General features: G+C 45.8%; 1 protein-coding gene across 2 annotated transcripts; it reads left to right on the top strand.

The window, feature by feature from the left end:
- The first annotated feature begins 489 nt into the window (after positions 1 to 489).
- Positions 490 to 4,877, top strand: DMRT2 (doublesex and mab-3 related transcription factor 2). 2 transcript variants are annotated; one of them, XM_051788467.1, is made up of 4 exons: positions 490 to 732; positions 1,309 to 1,674; positions 1,769 to 1,871; positions 3,410 to 4,877. In XM_051788467.1, exons 2-4 carry the CDS (start codon positions 1,327 to 1,329, stop codon positions 4,423 to 4,425), a joined length of 1,467 nt encoding a protein of 488 aa, XP_051644427.1. In that variant the 5' UTR covers positions 490 to 732; positions 1,309 to 1,326; the 3' UTR covers positions 4,426 to 4,877. The 2 variants fall into 2 exon arrangements, with proteins under 2 accessions (XP_051644427.1, XP_051644428.1); XM_051788468.1 differs by lacking the exons at positions 490 to 732; positions 1,309 to 1,674; positions 1,769 to 1,871 and adding an exon at positions 1,898 to 2,827 and having other exon boundaries at positions 3,410 to 4,731.
- Positions 4,878 to 21,019: the final 16,142 nt, after the last annotated feature.

Here is a 21,019-nt window from a genome sequence, read left to right as displayed (position 1 = left end):
GGATTTCATTGCATTTTCACACTCGGAAAAAAAGCCGTTGCCATGAGTACCTTCCACCCGCGGGGCAAGCAACGCGAACGACCGCAAACGAAAAACGCGGCGGCTGCTTCAAGCTTTCAAACCCGCGCCCCCGGCCCGCTCCCCGGTTAGGGGGGCACTGCTCGCCCATGGCGCGGGTTTCTTAGCTCTCACAATCGAACGCTTTACAGTCTTTTCTCCCTTCCTTGCCCTTCCCACTCCTTTTTCTCCCCAAAACGAAAGCCCCCCCGTCCACCCGCGTTTCCCGCCCGGCGCGGTCGCCCCCGCGCCCTCCGCGCGCCCGCACCCACGAGCGGGCGGCCGGCACGCGCGCGAGGGGGCGGGGCCTCGGCGGCGCAGGCCAATGGGAGCGGCGGCCGCGAGGCGGGCGGCCAATGGGCGGCGCGGGCGGCGGCGGCGGGCGCTGATAACGCGGCGGGGCGGTGGCGGCGGGCGCTGCTCCTCGCGGCGGGCGGGGGCCGCGTCGGTGCCAGTGCCGTCCCGGGCCCTGGGGCGGAGGGCGCGCACCCACAGCCGCGCACGGCACAGACCCGCCGCACCGCGACACAGCTATCCCCTGACGGCTGTCGGGGAGCCTGGCAGTCCCCAGGTGCGCGGATCGGGAGTCCCGTGCCTCCGGGCGGTCTTAGCCAGCGGCACCTAGCGAACTGCGGAAGCGGGGGGGCTGCGTGCTGCCTGCACCACCTGCCTTCGGTAAGTGCAGTGGGCAGGAGGAGGGACGGGGAGGTCGTGTGGGAGAAGGTGGGGGTCCGAGGGCGCAGCTTCCACAGAGAGCTCCAGGAGCCCACACTGCCCCTGTGTACTGGAGCGGACAGCGGCGTGGTGTCAAGCCCACCTGTCCTCTACCTGTCTCCCAGGTCTGAACGCAGCTGGCAGGAGGGTTGTCAGTGTCCTGTTTTAAGCAGGCCCCTGTCAAGACCTGACATACTCTCAACCCTACGGCGCCGGGCATTTGCCCTGGGGCCGTGCCTCCCGCATCCTCCGCCGCTGGAGACGAGCTCCTGCCTGCGGCGGGCGAGTGTAGTTCCCCTGCGAGCTGGGGCGGGCGCGGGGAAAGGCGTCCGTCGTGACTAAACTGAGTCTTCTGTGGGACACGGGCAAGAGACTCAAGCAGGCAGTAAGGGGGAAGATGATATTCCAAGCAGGCTTTGCTGTGACTTCGCGACGGGGGCGCATCTCGGCGGGGCTGCCAGCGGGCACCTCGGAAGCCGAGTGTGCCCTGGCTGCCGTTCGACCGCGGGGGCGGGAGGCCTGACCCCTCTCTTGCAGCTGTGCTGCTGAAGAGCCATGGCTGAGGGACGCGCCGCCGCCGACTGGGAGATCGACGTGGAGAGCCTGGAGGGGGAGCCGGGCGAGCCACCGGGCGCGCCGCGCAGCAGCACCGGCCTGGAGGAGGAAGAGGAAGAGGAGGAAGGCGAGGAGGCTGCGGCGGCTCCGCGGCGGGGCGAGCCTCGGAAGCTGAGCCGCACGCCCAAATGCGCCCGGTGCCGCAACCACGGCGTGGTGTCGTGCCTAAAGGGACACAAACGGTTCTGCCGGTGGCGCGACTGCCAGTGCGCAAACTGCCTGCTGGTGGTGGAGCGGCAGCGCGTCATGGCCGCCCAGGTGGCGCTCCGACGGCAGCAGGCCACCGAGGTGAGGGGGCACGGGACGGGATGGGACGGGACTGGACGGGACGAGACAGGACGGGCGGTCCCGTTCTGACGGCGCCGCCTGATCGCTCTCCTAGGACAAGAAGGGGCTGACGGGGAAGCAGGCGAGCCTGGAGCGCAAAGCTGTCTACCAGAGGCACGTCAGAACGCCCAGCCTCTTGGCCAAGAGCATCCTGGAAGGTAAGCACTTCCCCCATCCCTCCACGGGCTGCCCTCAGCCCTCCGGCACCCGCTCTGCCCCTGTAAGACCCGCACCTCCAGTCCGAGGCGCGTCTGCTGCGGGACGCGCGTGAAATGCGGCGTCATTCCCGAAACAGGCGTTAAAGCGCGTCCCGCTACCAGTGCCGGGCGGCGGAGGATCCTGCCCTTCGAGGCCGGAATCAGTGTGGCAGAATTTCAGTTCTTTGCCCCCTCCGCCGAGAGTTACTGTTACAAGCTGACATTCTTTTTACATGACTACCCAGCAGCGTTCTGCAGTGCGCGGCACTTTATTCACGGTCATTTATTCACGAGTGTTTTTATGAGCAAATGAGTAAATCGATGATTTTTTTTTCTTTTGATCTGAATGCCTAACACAGCAACACTGTTTGCAACATTATCAATAGTAAGATATGCATAATAGGGTGCTCAATTTTTTTTCCCTGTCCAAAGTGTTAACTGTGGAAGAATGATATTTTAAAGATGAAAATTCTATTGAGATGGTATATTTTTTGTTCCCCACTTCCTTTTGGGATCGTGCACAAATTTATTTCTATGTCTGCTTTAATTACTTTCCAAACTGTAGGCCTGTAAAGCACTTCTCAAATCTGGTTTTTTTTTTCCAAAATAGAAAACTCTTTTCTTTGCCTGTGCAAGCTCAATTAAAATTTTGTCTTCTTAGAAACCTCTAACTTTTGTCTATAGTTCACTCTTTTGAAAACTCTTCTGTATTCTTTCCTCTGTTCTGTTTTGACTATCTTTTTCTTTTCTCCTAGTTTTCCTTGGAATTTTCTACCATCTGTAGCAATATCTGTACATAGTCATTCATCTTTAGAAAATAGAAAAGATGTCAGCTGTAGGTACAGATATCTTCCTTGGGAAAACTGTGTAAGAGGAATAGGAGTGAAAACAGGTAAAACCCTGTTCTCCTTACTCATGTAAGTAGTTCCATCAATTCAATGAGATTACTTGTCTGGGTAGAGCAAACAGGATTGTACTCTATCTGCTATATTAAATGAATCCAAGTAGCTTGGTAATTGAATACACTGGAAACTGGATTTCTATGTTTTATCTTAGTTTTCTTTTAGTTCTGAAGAAATAAAATATTTGAATGCTTTCCGTATGTGTTAAAAGTGAATGGCCATCTCCTTAAGATGTGAGATGGAATACCAGTCATAACACAGCAGGGCTTTGCCTTTTTCTTTTTTTCCACTGCCCCTAATCTGTTCTTTTGGAAACACTTTTTAAAAAGTTACTAATCAGTAAGCTTTGAAGGATACTACATGTGTCAGAGGAGCAGGGCTTGCTTATCTACATTGAGGAACTTGTACTGAACGTGCCTGTTGGTAGATTGCTAAGCCTCTGTGTCACGGTGACTTCTGTGGGAGCTGATGGTGTCCAGGGTCTGCAGCGAGTGCTCAGCACCTAGTGGGACTGGTTCCAAATGGAGCTCTTGTACAAACGTAGCTTTCATGTTTTTCTTATGTGGCTTCATTCCTAATGCTGCTTTGTTGTTTTAGGTTACCGTCCTATTCCAACAGACCCTTACCTGAGAGGGAATTCACCCTTGCCACCCCCTGTCAGTGACAGGATGAGAAAGAGACGGGCTTTTGCTGATAAAGAGTTGGAGAACATTATGCTAGAGAGAGAGTATAAAGAGAGAGAGATGATGGAAGCTACACAAGCAGCTGCCCTTTTTCTCCCTAACCGCATAGTCCGTGGAGCTGAATACAACTCATATAAAACAGCCTTCAACACTATTCAAGTTGATGGTCCAAACAAGGAGTTTTGCAATTTTTTACCAACCTGCCTTGATCTAACGATGCAGTATTCAGGATCCAGCAACATGGAGCTAATTTCTTCAAATGTCAGTGTAGCTACTTCCTACAGGCAGTATCCCCTGCCTTCTAGGTTCTTAGTGTGGCCAAAATGTGGCCCCATTAGCGATGCTCTTCTCTACCAGCAATGCCTGTTAAATGCTAGTACTGTCCAAGCTCTCAAACCTGGGGCAGGTTGGGATGCCAAAGTCTCACAAAGTCAAGACTGTCCAAACACTGAGCATGACATCATGCCTCCGAAACTGGAAAATTCACTTATTCTGACTCACACGCAAGACATTCAGCAGTCACGTAATGAAATACTTTGCCTTCCTCAGGAAGCTCGGGAGAGGTCAGCTTTCTCTCCTCCAAAAAGAACTTTCTCGCAGATTTCTGATAAGGATTCTCTGCCTCCTCAGGAGCAGGTATTAAGCAAGATAAGCAAAAGCAGTACCAAACCTCCTGCCCCGCTCAAATACAGCCCGTTTCAGTCACTGTTCCAGCAGACATTTTCTGACAGATCAGGAGCAGAGTTAAGAACATCATTTATGAAAGAGACTTTTGAAGATGCTTCTAAGAAATACAGAGAGTGTGCTGTTAAAGAGAACCAAAAGTACAAGTTTACTGTAGACAAATGTGCAAAAGACTTCTTTGGGGCCACAACAAAACTTTCAACAACTGAACCACTGTCATTTTCAGTTGAATCCATCCTTAAATGACCTTCTTGTGCAGGTACTAATGTCTCTCAATGAATAAACTAGACCTTCAGAGTAGAGAGTAAGTTTTGCCTTCTGCCGAATTGCCACTGCCTGCCTTATCTCTTTAAAGATTTTTAAAGATGAATTTCTGCTGTAAATGGTAATTCCTTCTTTTATCTCAAAATTATATACGTAAATATGCATGTTTTCTGAAAAAAATTTCAATTTTTAAAAATTGAAACCACATGTATAGATTGGTAAGTGTTGTTATTTTAAGCAGCACTGCAAACCATTCAATAAAATGAGTTTACTTATAAGCATAGACTAATCTCTGTCTTGTCTCTAGCGTCTCACGGGGAAGTATGTCCTACTTTTAGAATATGCTTTTTATTTTATCTGCCATTATAAATGTACTTACTGTGGTTAGTACTTACTTGCATTGCTGTGGTAAGTGGTCATTTTTGCTCTGCACACCCAATAACTATGAGAAGAGGTAATAACTGTGCATGTAAGCTAGTGTGAATTCTGAAGACTTTTTATTTATTTAAGTGGTGTTTGGATCAGATTTCATATGCTGTTCTTATTTTGAAAGGGGAGTGCGTGCTAGTGTAAAAGAGTAGTCTATTCCACACCTCTCTGTAAAAACTTCTGCTTCTAAAGCAGCAGAGTTACTACATTGTTTTTGAGGGGAATGGCTCTAGTGAGCTTTTGGATAAAAAGTCAGCATTTTTTAAAGTTCGATTTTTGACTGAAAAGTCTGGTTTTTAAAATTAGTTGTTATTTTTTTTTTTTTTTATGTTCAACTCACTTTACTTTGGGTTTCTACCACCTCAAATACTTCTCTTCTGAAAACATTTCACCCTTGACCAGCAAGAGCCTGAGATTCTTGTTTTTGGTAATTGAAATGACCTTTAGGCTATAAAAAGGTTGCACAGAATCATCACTGCTAATGAGAAATCAAGTGATGATCTCTCAGTTTTATAATTCTATGTCCTTGTGCAGGCATGGCAGAAATAAAGGAGAGTAACCGCTAGAATTTATCCAGGAACCTGAAATAGGGTATAGCCTCAGGGTTATAGGAAAAAGCCAGATCTCAATATGACAGAGCTTGAAGCTTTCTAAATTAATGACTTTGTAAGTTTTCCCCTTTACTTTAATGCTAACACAGCGAGTGCTAACCTGTAATCCTATGGTTACCTTCCTTCCTTAATATTTTAATCCTGCAGACAGTGCTCATCCAGCTGAAAGCAGCTGTGGTTTGTTCTTAATTTTTATGGTTTTCTAAGGACAATTTCTGTTTGGTATTTTTAAGCAGAATGTAATATTTTCTAATTTTATTACATTCCCTGCATGGATTAAATGCTTATTTTACCTGTGAATTCCTGATTCTGTAACTATCTCTCAGTGTTTAGTGTTTCTATTGGGAGTGGTGGTGCAGAATAGCAGGACCCTTTTCACGAATGGGCGGAGTCGTTCGTCCTGAGTGTTTTTTTCTAAGACACTCTGTTAAAACAACAGACAGGTTGGAGAAAAAACATTTTATGTAACATGTAATTTTTTACATAACACATCTTACAAAGCACATAAAAATGTTATATCAGGACTGTAAAAAATTGCAATTTAAAAGAATCTTGGGCACTGGCAACAGTTTCACTTTTCAAAAGCATTCATACTAACCAGATTTTTCTTAGTGAAAAACAGGTTTCAAATGCAGTGAGATGCTTTTCTTTTTTTCAAACTGTCTTTTATCCAGTTGCCATTAGAGGGAGTTTTAACTTGCTTGAGAGCTGTATCTGCTTGTTAATCAGTTTAGCAGTCAGACCAAGCTAAGCAGCTTTTACCCAGAATAAACAGAGAGAAATTCTTCATAATTCATATTTGTTTGCTTTCACCACTGCTTCCTTCTTCGGCTTAGTTGAACATTAAATCCTAAGAAGGGGATTTAATTTAAGCAGAGTTTCCTTTGTTTTTAAAATATGATTTGTTTTGTTTTTCAACAGCTGGCATAAACTAGGATCACAGATGAAAGAAAGTTCATCAATATGTGTACTGAACCAATATTGGACACTGGAATTAATCCTGCATAAATATTTTTTTTGCCTGACAGTGTGTGCATCTAACATTGTTCAATTTTACATCTGAAATATTTTTCCAGGAAGTCACTTTTCTGTACTCATCTCCTAAAAAAAAAAGACCAGAAAACCAAAACCCTCTGACAGACTGGTACGTCTCGAACTCTTTAAGAAAAAATTGAACTGAAAAATTCAAACTCTGAACATATACCAAGCATTTATATATATTTATATAAATTAATATAAATATTTATATATACACACATGTTGTGGTTTAACCCCAGTTGGCAACTAAGTACCAGGCAGCCACTCACTCATTCCCCCACCCTCCCCAGGGTGGAGAGAAGAATCAGAAAAAAAAGTAGGACTCGTGCATTGAAATAAGAACAGTTTAATAGTTGCATTACAAAATAAAATATAATAACAGTAACAACAACTATTACAATAGTAATGAAAAGGAGAAGGACAGAGGAATAAAACCCAACAGGAACAAGTGATGCACAATGAAATTTCTCACCACCCACTGACCGATGCCCAGCCTGTGCTGCAGCAGCAAATCAGTTACTGGGCATAACATTCTGTTGTGTGGAACAGTGTTTGGGTCAGTTGTCCAGGCCATGCTTCCTCCTGGATTCTGGTGCACCTTCTTGTTGGCAGAGCATGAAACGCTGAAAAGTACTTGACTTAGGGTAAGCACTATTAAACAAAACATAAAATGTCAATGTGTTATCAACATTATTCTTATACTAAAATCAAAACAGACTGTATCAACTACTAAGAAGAAAATTCACTCTCTCCCAGCCAAACCAGGACAACCTATTTTGATATCTAATATATGTATGCTCCGATTGTTTATTCAAATCCCAGTCATCAGGAGCGAATTTCTATTACTATTTTGTCGCCAAATTATTACTGCATTACCAGTTCTCCCAGAGCCATCGGTAAATATTGTTTTGGCATTTTTTATAGGTAATTCTGATTGAACAATTTTTAATTTTAATGGAATCTGAATTAATCTTTGGATAAATGGACACGCCGGGAGATGTAACCGGATTTCTCCCGGGTAGTCTCCGATGGCAATTTGGAAATCAATGGAGGTTTGTAGCAGTTGGTCTAGATGTTCAGAGGTCAGCGGGAGGTAGATAAAATCTGGTTCCTCACCGCTGAGCTCTAAACATCTAGTGCGGCCTTTGAATACTATCTTACTAATCATTTCAGAGACGGTGGTGATCGTCTTACCGAATTGGTGCGGGAGGAACATCCACTCCCACAGACAGAAGTCTTTTTGACCGTCGGTGAATTCGCCTAGAAGGCCAAGGGGTTGTCTCTCATCTCTGATAACTATTAAGGAGGATGGCAGTCCCTCCATCCTCCTATATGACTGTCTTTTTTCTATTTTCTTTTCGACAATGGATAAGGTTTTAATCGCCTCTGGTGTTAGATGGCGGGGGGAGGACAGGTCAGCGTCTCCACGAAGCAGCTCAAACAATGGGTGCAGATCTCCGGTTGTGATCCCCAGCACAGGTCGGATCCAATTGATCGCACCCAGTAGCTTTTGGAGGTCATTCAATGTTTGGACTCTTTTGTTAATTTCCACTGCTTGAGGCCGAATGGTTTTTTCTGTGATTTTGAGTCCAAGGTACCTCCAAGGTGATTCCCTTTGAACTTTTTCAGGGGATATTTCTAATCCGTTATCTTTTAGAGCCAGGATGGTTGAATTTAGTGTCTCGTTTACAGCCAATTGAGATTTGGCACAAATCAAAACATCATCCATATAATGGAAGATGATTGATTGTGGATGCTGTTGCCGAATTGGACGCAACACTTCTGCCACAAACATCTGGCAGAGTGTTGGGGAATTTTTCATCCCCTGGGGAAGCACCTTCCACTGGAACCTGCGGTGGGGCTCGCAAACGTTGATGGCTGGGACGGAAAAAGCAAATCGAGCCGAATCAGCTGAATCTAAATAAATTTGAAAAAAGCAGTCCTTGATATCAATGACCACTAGGGGCCATTCAGCAGGGAGCATAGATGGTGATGGCATTCCCTGCTGGAGGGCTCCCATTGGCTCTAGGACTTCGTTTACTTTTCTCAGGTCTTGAAGAAATCTCCAGGAACCTGAGGCTTTTTGAATGACAAACACTGGAGTGTTCCAGGGACTGGTGGAAGACTCCAGGTGTCCTTTGGCCAATTCTTGATTTACCAAGTCGTTGAGAATTTGCAGCTTTTTACGGGGTAGGGGCCACTGATCAACCCAAACTGGTATATCAGTTTTCCAGCTCAGTTTGGGGAGCTGCTTCACTTCAGTGACCCCTCCTAAAAATTTTGTTCTGGGGACAGGGTTCTTAATGAGAGTTCCCACTGCCCCATCGCGTCCCATCCCCACAATGTAATTGGAATGTTCAGAATGTAAGGTTGGAGGGACTCTGGTCTGCCCTCTGGTCCATAGACCGTTAGTACCTCTTTACTCCGGACCGGATATTGCGTCCCCCCCACGCCGCTGACTTGTACATAGGCAGTTTGTGCGGGCCACCCGTGCGGCCAGTCTTTAGAGGCGATTATGGTCATGTCTGCTCCCGTGTCCAAGAGACCCTCCACTTTGACTCGCTGCGGGCGTCTGGGCTGCGAATAGTAAATTAGACAAGTTAACAGAGGGCGAGAAGACTCAACAGTGGTTGACCACAAAACTTCTTTGTTGTCTTCTCTTCTTCGCTCCTCGTCAACAGACAGCACACACAGCAAGTCATCCATGGAGATCATCTTGGCCACGGGAAAATGCTCCTCTAGCTGTACGGGGGGGGTATGAACACACAAACAAACAGCGATGTTATTATTCGCAAGTCCAGTCAGGAGAGAGGGTACTACTATTATTCCCTTATCCACTGCCGAAAGGTGAGAGGTAATTAGATAAGTAACATCAGGGTTAACTGCTTTCGACGGCTCAACCCTGGCGAGCTGTTCGTAAGAGCTCAAGTGAAGGGAGGGGTGCACGACAGACAGGATCACCCAGGGGAGCGGAACGCATTGTTTCGCTACCGGAACCGGGTCAGGGAGCGGCCGCCGAGTCACGGGGTAGCTGGGCGCGATGCCTGGCGCAGAATGGAGCGCACATGGGGGGCATTTGGTATCATCGCGCTCCCCCGAGCGCTCAGCTCCCCGTTTCCCGACGGCCCACACTCACCCGACTGGAGGTCCGGCATTGACGAAAAAGTTACCCGTTTTTGTAACCGAGGGGAACGGCGCGGAGGGAGAGGCTCACCACTGATGTTGGTAAGGGACCGGCAACTGGAGGTCCAGTGCCGTCCCTTCCCGCACCTACGACACAACGTATTTGGAAGATTAGGTGTCGACTGGGACAACTTTGGGCAGTGTTTTTTGAAGTGTCCCTTCTCCCCACATTCGAAGCAGTGGTTGGGACCTGAGAATGCGGCAGCCATTAGACGCGCTTTATGGGAGTTTGACCCAATGTTTTTGCACGCTTCAATCATATCTAATAGAGTGGGATCCTTCAAGAGCTTGAGCGCTCTTTGGCAGTCCTCATTTGCCTTTTCGATAACCAATTTCCTAAATAAAATTTCTTGGCATTCCTTTTGAGGGACCTGCCTGGCAATAGCCTCTTTTAACCGTGTTATAAATTCAGTGAAAGGTTCTTTTACGCCTTGGTCAATCATTGTAAAGGAGGGGGTCGGCACATACGCGTCGGCCACCTTCTTTAAGGCGTCTAGGGCCAATTCTTTAGACTTATCTAATAATTTAGGATCTAATCTAGCTTGATCCCCTCTACGCGTGTAGTCGCCCTCCCCATTGAGCATGTCTATGGCTTGCTGTGGGGGAATACCTCGCCTCTCCATCCGGTCGTTCACCCAGGTTATAATGCGCTTCTTCCACTCGGTTTCAAAAGCTGAGGCCTGTACTGTCGTTAGTAACCCCCCCATCACACCCCGTATATCGAAGGGAATCAACGTATATGCTAAAAAGAACGATTCCAGTAAACCGAGGGTAAAGGGGGCGCCCAACCCGTACTCTACTATGGCCTTTTTAATATCTTTTAGCATAGGGTACGAGATAGGGCGCCACTCCGGTGGTTTGCCCTCGTCATAGTAAACCGGGAAGGCTTTTAAAAACTCCGCATCCCTAGCGGATGCTGCCTCTTCCCGGAATTCGCTCCAGATGTCTGGAGCATCGGCTGGTTCATCCGGGGAATATGGTGGCCAATGATAGTCCGATGGGGGGTACCGGCGGGCGGAGTAGGCCTCGGTGGCCTTGGCCTTATGGGCGCGGCCATCTTGCCGGATGTTACTTCTGGCCTTCGCCCTAGCCCCGCCCACTGCACCCCGTGACTTCCGGGAGGGGGATCGTTCTGGGGAGGAGTCCGGAGTGGCGGAAGAGGGCGTAGAGGGAGGCGTAACCGGGGAGGGGCTCCGCGCGCGCATATACGGGGGCGGAGACGGCGCTGTGGGTGGAACTACAAGAGCCCGCCTCCGCTTTTCCCGCCTCGATCTTTCCCGCGCTTCCCGGGGCCCCGCCTCCTCGCCGCCATTTCGTGATCGCCGCGATCCCCGTCTTCTCGCCCTCCCGCCATCTTGTGACTCGCGGTCGGAGTCCCTCCCGCCATCTTGTGTGTGGTGGTTGGTGTCCTTCTTCCCTCTCCTGGTGTCCTTATCCGTATAGCAAGTGTCCGTGTATTTAATGTCTCTGTCCATGTCTTTCTCTGTGTGAGATTTATTTTCTTCTGTGGACTTGGAGGACACAGCTTCTTGGGTGTTACTGCTGTTGTTCTTATTCATCATCTGGTGCTGAAGCACCATCAGAATAAGCCTCCAGGCGATAAGCGCCTCTTTTGCGAGTCGGTCACCCCTGCCGTTCTCTCGCCAAAGTTCAAAGCCGATGGTTTGCCATTTATCGAACGTGGTGTTATCGTTCACTTGGTGACCGTGACGGTCAAGCCATCTAGCGAGGGCTTTCGCCGATTTCTTATCTAAAGGGTGACCGTGCTCAATAACGAAGTCCTTGAGGCGGCGATAAACATATTTTTGGGAGGTGGAGAGTGTGAGTCCCATGCTGGTAATCGGGTTCCTCAGCACTCCCAGGTGTTATTCCTCCCTTTCGAATTTAAATTATTGGGGTGAGGTGTGGGGTGGAGGTGTAGGGACTGTCCCCTGCAGCTCACCTGTCCAGGCGTGCGACCCGTGCGACTCAGAAAGTCCACAGCCGTCGGCTTTGCAGAGGAGGGCCGGCGGAGCAATCTCCTCTCCTGGAGATGCCTGAGCTCAACTGGCAACGCAGGAGTTCTCCTGATACAGGAGACCTCTACTGCGCCCCACGTTGGGCGCCACTTGCCACGACCCGGGGGGAGAGGAAAGGGATCGGGCACTGCAAGAAGGGTTCAGGACACAGTAGAAGTCTTGTGGAGCAATGCCAATCTTTATTGGGGAAACTGTAACTTATAAAGGGTAGGTTCAGGGGTGGAGTTTTGGACTAGGGAGGAGCGTGGGATTGACAACCGGGGAAACATAGTGATTGGGCAGTTAGGTAAGGAAGGGAGGAGTTTGGAGGTCTCCGGGGGGAAAGGACCAATGGGAGCTACCTCTGCACTGCACCAAACTCCAACCAATGGCAGGCAGAGGAGCGGGAAAGCAAGGAAAAAGGCGGGAAAACCGTGAGGGGAGGAAGAAGACAATATGGAGGATGATTTTTCAAAAACAACAACTGGGGTACACACAACCATATAACAGCATAATAACAAACTGGGGAAAACTGGGGAGAACAAGAAAACTGTCAAGTCCGATATAGTGTCAAATCCGGTGTCATGGAGTAAAGTCCAATGAAATAAAGTCTTATCCGGTATAAAAGGTGTCACTCAGGGCTATAAATCTTTCTCCAGGCTTGGAATTCGTCCCACTCTGCCCTGCGTTCCCCAACACAGGAATGCCACCATAACTGGAGAAACAGGAACCACTTGGTGTTTTATGGAAGGAAGTATCCCTCTTAATAAATAATGAAAACTTGAAAGCTGGTGAAAATAGGTCAATATTGCCACTTCCCTCTCTTCCTGATTCCAGCTCCAGCTCTGTGTGAACAAGCCATCATGATTTTGGTTTTTTGTCTAGAAATGGGTCAGGAATCATGTTCATGGGCTGCAACCATCCTTTTTGCTTTCATTTGGAGTTGGTAGCCCAAAGTCAGTGAGTCCTGCTGTTATTGGGACCCATTACCTGAAGTACAGGGGCTGATGCTGATACTGCTTCATTGTCAAAAATTGAGGGCAAAAGTCTACCTCTCACCCTGAACTCATCACTCTAATCTTTCCATGGAGTGCATTTGGGTCTCTGGAATGAAAGCTACCACCTAAGCTGTGTGTTACCACAGGACATGCTGCTAGATGTATAGTTGTTTTTTTTTTTTGTTCCCTGATGAAGAAGAGCTTCCAGAGTGATTGACAGAAAAAAAATAAAGGAGTGGTTTTTAATATTCAGTTATATTGAGATATTATGTTGGAAGAATTGGAAGAATGAAAAATGACATTGGAAGATGGCAGTGGCCCTTTTCCCATTTTTATAAATAATAATTACAGCTGAAATCTACCCAAGAAAAAGCAAAAAACTGTATAGGCAAGCCTACTGATGTGTAAACCAACAGGAGCACAATAAGATATGTACTTATCCTTGCAAGATGGAGTCTAGAAGTAACTTTAGGAGAGATATAAAGATTTTAGGAATGCTAGGATTTACAGTCGCATTGTCTGGCTGACAGCCTCTGCATTTATACCTTACTCCAGAGGGCCAAATATGGACTTAAACTAGTGACTAGGTATTTTACGCATTCCTTGATGACTCAGTTGGTCAGGAAACAGGTAGGTTGAACTACTACCATGTGTGATATACAGTTTCTACATATGTGTATCAAGAGCTAATAGTGCCATTATGCCCTGCCTGGTTTTCATCTACCTGCTTTTCTTCAGGTTGGACAGCCCCAGTTCTCTCATCAGTGCCTTAATAATCTTCAAGGCACCTTTTCTGGACTCTCTCCAGTATGTTCTTTTGCACAGGTGAATCCAGCACTGGACACAGGACTCCGGATGTGTCTCACAGGGGCTGAGTAGAGAGAAGGGATCAGCTCCCTCCACAGACTGGCAACACTCTGCTGGATGCAGATTAGGATGTCCTTGAACATACTTGCCAAAGGGCATACTGCTACCTTCTGGATAACTCAGTGTCCACCAGGGCCACCCTGACTCAGGAAGTGTCATGAAGGGCTTGCATTTCACAATACTTCTGTCATCTGCACTGGAATTAAATAAACTCCCCTCAGTTAAATCGCTGCATACTAGATTCATGATCGAGGAATAGCAAGGAGAAACTACTTCCCGTGACTTTGGGATAGCAAGGTCCGGAAAGAAAATAAAAAAAGGATAGTAGTGAAATTCTAAAAGCATAACATCAACCTTACTGCGCACCTAAGCAAACCTGAGAGATTACACTGATGCTAAAACTTTATCTCGGGCTCAAGATGAAGTAGTTGTGTAGAGCACAATTAAAAAACCTTATATTAGGGAGGGCTGAGTTCCCTCAGCTTCAGACATAATGTCCATCTCATCTCTCACTGTGCCTTCCCATATTACTCTCTTATAAATGGACTGAGAAAGTAGGAGTCATAGTTTAGAATTATTTCCATTTTTACTCTGGCAAACTTGTCAAGGCTTTGAGTTCAGGAACAGAGGGCTTCACATTGAAATTGCTTTGCCTTTGTTCTACCTCCAGGATTTGCACGGAAGGAGTTGATATCTTTGTCAGAAGTGTCTCTGTATGGTAGAAAGGTACAGAAAAAAAGAAGACCAAAATTGACAAGGAGTACTTTCCCTAGTGGCTGGTGGGTGAGCCCTGCCTGACTTCCACCTTCTCCTTGCTGGCCTTTGAGAAGGTGGGGAATGGCAGCAGGACCCTGCTCGAGGTCCAGGACCTGCACACTTCCCACAGTGCCTAGCCGGGGCAGGGAGAGCACGGCCACAACCTGAGTGCCAACCAGTTGGCAGAGGGACAGCCAGCTGCTGCCACAGTTGGTGGTGGGTGGAGGTCAGTTTTGGAGCACACTGATGGAGATTTTTCAGTCAAAAAGCTCAGTTTTTTCAGACAGTGGAGTATCCCCACATGCAAAACCACTTGCCTACAAAGCTGTTGTGTCCTGCATGAGCAGCAATTCCAGACTAACAGTTTGCAGATGTAGAAGTGAGGGGGGATGCTCTGCTGAGTATGGAGGCTTTAGGCAGAGGCTCTGCAATGCAAAGAAGTGAGAGGAAAAACTTTTTAGGATAAAACTCTTTTCTTCAGTCCATTAAATTCCTTGCTCAGAATTACAGGATAGAGGCTCAGGGATTGTGAACTGAGAACAACTGAGAGTAAACCCATGGGGTGGTGAGCATTATTTATAACAATTTAGCCTCAAAGCAGTGGTGGTGTAGCTAACCATAAAGTTTTTTTGTCTAACAGAGGAGGATATGAGCAGAAGGTTATGCTGAGTGCATGATCTTCTGTAATTTATGGTAACCAGTAGTCAGTCCAGGTTTACATAAAGGAAAGTATACACATGTTAACAATGGGGTCCCTGTATCAGTGTCTTGATTCAACTTCTGGTGTTACTCCCAGGCAGCCTCCTCAAAGTTGTCTTGTTTGTGAGAGCAAGACAGGAAGAGGCAGGGAGAATCTTTGCAGTACAATAATAAAAGACAACTAATCTTTGCACTCTGCCATGTCTTACTGCTCGCTGCACAACAGCTCACACTTCAGCACCAAAGCATGCAGTTGGTTGGTATGGCTTAATACCATTCCAGCAGACACATGAGAGGTGGAAGACTGGCATGCGTTTTCTTAGCTGTCTTTGCTTTCTTTTTGTTTGGCACTCACTTTGACAACTGCAAATACCGATCGAGCCCTTCTGCAAGACACATTGGTTGAAGCCAGGGCCCCAACAGAAGGTTGTCTTTGAGTTGGATTCTCTGTAACCCAACTAATAAAAGTAGGGCTCCTCCCACCACTTTTTCTCCTGGCATAGAGACATCTGTATGGTGTGTCTTTATTCAACATACTATATCTGTGACATTTCTTGAATTTGCTGTCCTTGAGAAAGCTGCTGTCTGCAAATGAACTGAAATAGTTTCCAAACTGAAGTAATGTAAATGCCAAACGTTTTGGGGAACTGGGTTAAAACCACATTTATTCTCATGTGTTTTCCCTGCTTTTCCATGCAGTTAATCTTATGTCCCTTCCTAAGCTCCTTCCCTTCCTGTCACATATGATATCCCCTTCTGTCTAGGACATACCAATGACTCCTCCAACATAATTGCTTAGCTCCTTGCTTCCCTTTACAAGTGGCAGCAGTTAGGTATCTGCACTACTTGTTGTTCTTAGGATTGGGGTATTGTGCTGCAAAAAAGCCTACCCCAGAGTGACTTGTAGAGGCTTTCTATAAAACAAGCAGATCAGCATGCTGGTGTGGAAGCTGCAAAACAAACAAGAAATAATAAACATATCTCCTGCAGCTGGGAAATGCCGCATGTAGATGAGGATAATCCATCCATTAGGTTCTGAACACAAAGTCCCACCAGAGAGTATCACAAATCCATGCGATATCCCTGAATGCTGGATTTTTCATTTGGGTATATGAAGAAACTGAAAAATGTGTAAAATGAAAATCACATGTACTCCAAAGAAGCTCCATAGCACTGGAAGCTGGTAACATCTGAAAGTGAGTAGGCAAAACTGACACATAAAGATGTGCTAGGAGGCAATTTACAGCAAAGGGTAAAGATCATACTGCATTTGAGTCAAAACAGGGTAGGCACTACTCCCTAGTGATTGTACATCCAAAGAGTCTCTTGCGTACTGACTATACCAGAAAACGTAAGGAATACATTACAATCGTGAATGTTCCTCTGACAAGTTATTTCAGAAAAGACCATGACAGTAGGATAAAATATAGGGCTCAGTCTTTCAACCTGCAGTCATAACTGCCCCAATTTCCGTTGCTGTCAAGATGAAGCGGAGATGTTTATTTCCACACAGCCACTTGTTAGAAGACACATCTATTCTGACAGAATGAAGGTTTTCAGCTGAAATATTTGCCAGCTTTTCTTACTCTGCTTTCTGCTACTTGTTTGGAGTTAATGGCTGAACCCAGAAGCCAGGTCTCCAAAACACTTGCATGGTGCATTCTGCAGTTGCATACTTGTGAATACTTAAATGGAGGTTGTTATCTTCAAACTGTTGTGAACAGGCTTCTGAGGGAACTGGTCACAGCACCCAGCCTGCCAGAGTTCAAGAAGAATTCGGACAGTAATCTCAGGCACACGGTGTGACTCTTGGGGATACGCTGTGCAGGGCTAAGGGTTGGACTCGGTGATCCTTATAGGTCCCTTCCAACTCAGTGTATTCTGTGATTCTGTGATTGGTTTACTCAAGAGCTTCCAAATGTGGCTTAAATCTTCAAAGCAAAAAAAAAAAAAGCCACAACAAAACTAACTCAGTCCTATGTCTGATGATTTATTATGCAGCTAATCTGATTAATTCCTTCCTACAGTTATCTTGAACTGTTCTCTCCTTGCTGTTGTTTTATATGGAGGAAGTGCATTCTTCTGTTAAGCAAATACACTACTGTGTTTGGGAGATTAAAACCATGAGGCAAAAAGCTGAAGTATATGCAGAAACTTGGACTTGAAGTTCAGGGAAAATGAAAGCCATCTGTAGTACCATCCAATGTGCATCTTACTGCTAAACAAGTCTATGAAGAGAATACATAGTGAATATTGGGACTGATATTTGGACTAAAGAAGTCCAGAAAACCTGTGTTTAGCAAATCCAGGTGACAGTACCTGCATGTAAGAGAAAGTCAGTTAACTTCTGCCAAATTATCTTAAGAACACATTGACATTGGAAATATCTTTCTGCTTGTTAAATTCTTCTAGATTTTAAATGGCTGAACAAAATATGTCACTGGTGTGGAAAGTATCATCATTTCCATCACTGTTTGACATCTCCTTGCTTTGACAGGGAGACTGGTCGCTGGTTAGACTGAGTGAGAAGTAAACACAGGCCATCTGCTCCTAAGAAAAAGGCAGGGCAATTCTGAAGGAGCTGACATAGGTCTCCATTGGTCTCTGCCAGCTGAAGAGTTCAAATTCATGGAACCAGAGGACAGGGAGCATCTAACACGATAATGTGGGGAAGCACCAGGATATTTTGTTTTTTCTTAAGAAAAACTTTTACCCAAGGGGAAGATTGTGTCTCAGAAAACCATTTAGGGTCAACAGTTGGTTGCTGTTGACCACCTATTGCTGGTCATCCAGATCTGGGTAGACTGTGTAAAACTTAGTTTAGACAACAAAGAGATGGTTGCCATATTTCAACCTGGTTTTTACAGACTGCAGGAGGACAACATCCTGTACAAACGATTCCTGTCTCTGCTTCAGACAACTCCATGGTGAGTTTGTGAGCTGGTCCTTTGGCTATTTGCCATGGGGAATTTGGGAAAAGGGGCAAAAGCTCCCAGTGATCTGGATCAATGTATGGGAGTCTGAAGTGACCTGAGCACTCATTTTGGTTCCCACCAAAGCTGCTGTTGAAACTCTTCTCTGCAATCTTCACCTGCAAGATGGGAGAAGAGCATTTCACAAACAAGGACAAACAAGATGTGATGGGGTAACATTCTAGTGTCAGGAGCCCTTGTGGCATGTAAACTTTATCAAAGGCCTAGTTAATAACACACTGGCTGCTGAGTGTGGAGAGAAAAGGGTGAATCTGCTGACGGAGCTGCTGTATCAGAGTGTCTGCTTGCCAGGCTAGCAACCTGATGTGCCACTTCTTCCTGCTGTGAAGAGGCAGATGCAGACTAATAAATTCTTAAAAGTGGGCATCCTCACCTCTATCTATATAGATAACTGTATTAACAAAGTGATGCAAATCCCTCCCCTTTCACCCAGTACATATACAGGTTTCCAGAGCATTGATAATCTTCCTAGTCAGAGGCAGCAGTATCCTGCCTAACAGGAGAGATCTCCCTGTAGGATGTGCTTTGGGAAAGCTTGTTCCCCATTTTGATTTCTCCTCTACAGTCTCCTACTGAGAGTAGAGACACCTTGCTAAGACTGGCAGACTTCAGTGATAAACACCGTGTATTCTTTCTTGCTATGATAACTCAAAGTACTTCATAAGGACACTAGTAAGTCCCATCCCATGAGGAGGTTCTACAGCAGTTTGAGGGGAGAACAGGGAATTTTGGTTGTACTGATTTTGGGTGGCTTGTGGGGGCAGCGGGGTGAAGCAGGCTGAGGTAGGGTCTCGAACAGATCCCTTACCTCAAGTTGTCCTTAAGTGTCTGTGAGGAACAGCTCACCAGAGGCTTTGGTGAGGTGTGGAGGTTGGTCTTGTAGTCTGCCCAGTATCACACCTGGAGGCAGAACCACATCCAGACACCAAACACAGACATTGCAACTCTGTTCTCTCACTGCTAAGCCACACTCTCTGTGATAAAGTAAGCTTAACCAAATATAATAAAAACAATGTTCCACATGTTGTAATCGCTAGACATATTCCCTCTCAAAAGGGACATGTACATGAAAAGAGAGAAGGACAAGCCAGGGATAAGAAAAGGGCCATGTAAAATCCCTTTAGCATGTGGCTGCTAACACCAACACCCTCAACCTTTATTACATGATCCTTGGTGATGTAGTTTGGCCTTCAAATGCTTTGCAGAGCTAGCAGAGGGACCCCTGATAAGAGGCCTGGCTTGGAGCTGACTGCAACATGCTGCACAATGTGCAGTGCTCAGTGAAATTTCTTCAGGGCTCACCTTAAAAGCAGCAAGCTGAACACTGAACCCTCAATGAACTTTGACTGAAATGTTTACTTTAGTATAATCAAGTGACTGGAATAATAATAATGATAATCATCATCTTTGCTGTTGCAATATGATTGCAACAAAAACTAGCTAGATACTCTTAAAGCTTCTTGGGAGGACTTTCTTATAATTTACACCCCATAGCTGAAATACAGATCCTGATACACTCACACCATACATCTGTTCTCCTGACTTTTTAACCATGGAGTGCTAGTTTATTGCTGAGTTTAAGGATAAAAGAAGCAAGAAATGAAAGTAAAAAAAAAAAGTTTCCTCTCTACTAAGTACATTCAGATGTCAGCCTCCAAAAGCCCTATACAGTGTTCATTCCAAGATTATTTTACCTTTCTTCTTATGAGGCACTGTTGTTATCAAATGGGTTTAATCACAAAAGAGCTGGGTTTTACTTTGTGGAAATGCTATTTGCAGATATTGTCAATACATTAAACTAAAATTAGCTGCAGTGTATCAATGTGTCATAACTTTCAAAAGGACGGATTTGTGAAATAAATTGAGTCTACCATCAGTCCTTACTCGGGTGAAAGTTTTCAAGAACGTCAAGGCTGGAGCTGGGAAGTCCAACAGTGATTCACCTGAACATACACCTGCTCCAAAGAAATATTGTCACTGTCAGTTGTTGTCTAGAGAGAAATGTAGCTGACCAGAGGACAGCATTTTGAATTTGTGTCATCTTCCAGAGAGAAAGAGAATAAACCTTTCGAGAGCTCCCAAGAAAACTATTCACATGTCCATGTCTAGATTTGGTAAGGGTGTGTCCTTGCTAACAGGGTCCAGGGGCTTCCCACTGTGTATGTTCCCATCCCAGAAGGTGTTCAAATATGGCATTTACCTGTACCCATGACGAATGCTCATCACACAAGAGCACTCGCGTGGGTATTTATGTCTTGTTGGGCAATTCTTCATTGAAAGTGATAGTGTTAACCTCCCTTAAATTGGTTTAGTTTAGGCAAAAGAGCATATCTGGGCCAGATTGCAGCTAAATTCAACCTCCTTCTACCAGTTTCAGGGACAGCCATGATTTTATCGACTTTTGTATTTTCACAACACCTTGCAGTTGATTCTGATTCTACAGGCAATCTGGGACCATGGCATTTGGCTTCTTTTATGGAGAACCCAAGCATCTCAGCAGAAGCCTTACAATCTCACAGAACACTTAGTGTGAGAACAGGGAGGGTGTATAGATGTTTAAGTTTGAAACTAAATTTGAAAAGCCTAAAATTGTTTTGTGGGCTCTTTTTTAGTATACAGAGCATCTTCTTTCTGCTCTCCTCTCCCTGCTCATTTCCTGAGTGCCATTTCTTCTACAATACAGGAATTGCTATAGCTCCTGTAAGTCACCTGATACAAACACAGGACAATGTCCCTTTCCAACCACACTCCTCAGATTTTATTTGCAATTCAGAGCAAAGATCATGGGGAAACAATTTTGTGCAGTTAAACAACATTTTTGTCAGGATACAGGTCAACAAATTCTACCCCAGACTTTGGTTTTCCATCTGCTCCTCTGGAAGCCACTTTCCTTCCTATAACCTACATTTCTTGGAAGAGTCTGACAAGAAAAATCCCTCTTCTTTGCTCCACTTTGTACAGCTACTGTAACCTTAATGGAGAAGGATAGACTCAGAGGGCTGTCT

This window comes from Manacus candei, unplaced genomic scaffold, assembly GCF_025592945.1.
Source record: "Manacus candei isolate 608988 ecotype Guabito, Panama unplaced genomic scaffold, ASM2559294v1 h1tg000024l, whole genome shotgun sequence".
Classification (NCBI taxonomy): domain Eukaryota; kingdom Metazoa; phylum Chordata; class Aves; order Passeriformes; family Pipridae; genus Manacus; species Manacus candei.
This window is presented reverse-complemented; position numbering and strand designations above follow the sequence as displayed.

Excerpts from the sequence above, each read along its gene's own strand:
- DMRT2 (XM_051788467.1), top strand. The coding sequence starts at position 1,327 with ATGGCTGAGGGACGCGCCGCCGCCGACTGGGAGATCGACGTGGAGAGC. Across the intron at positions 1,675-1,768 it reads GACGGCAGCAGGCCACCGAG|GACAAGAAGGGGCTGACGGG; the intron begins GTGAGGGGGCAC and ends TCGCTCTCCTAG. Across the intron at positions 1,872-3,409 it reads GGCCAAGAGCATCCTGGAAG|GTTACCGTCCTATTCCAACA; the intron begins GTAAGCACTTCC and ends TTGTTGTTTTAG.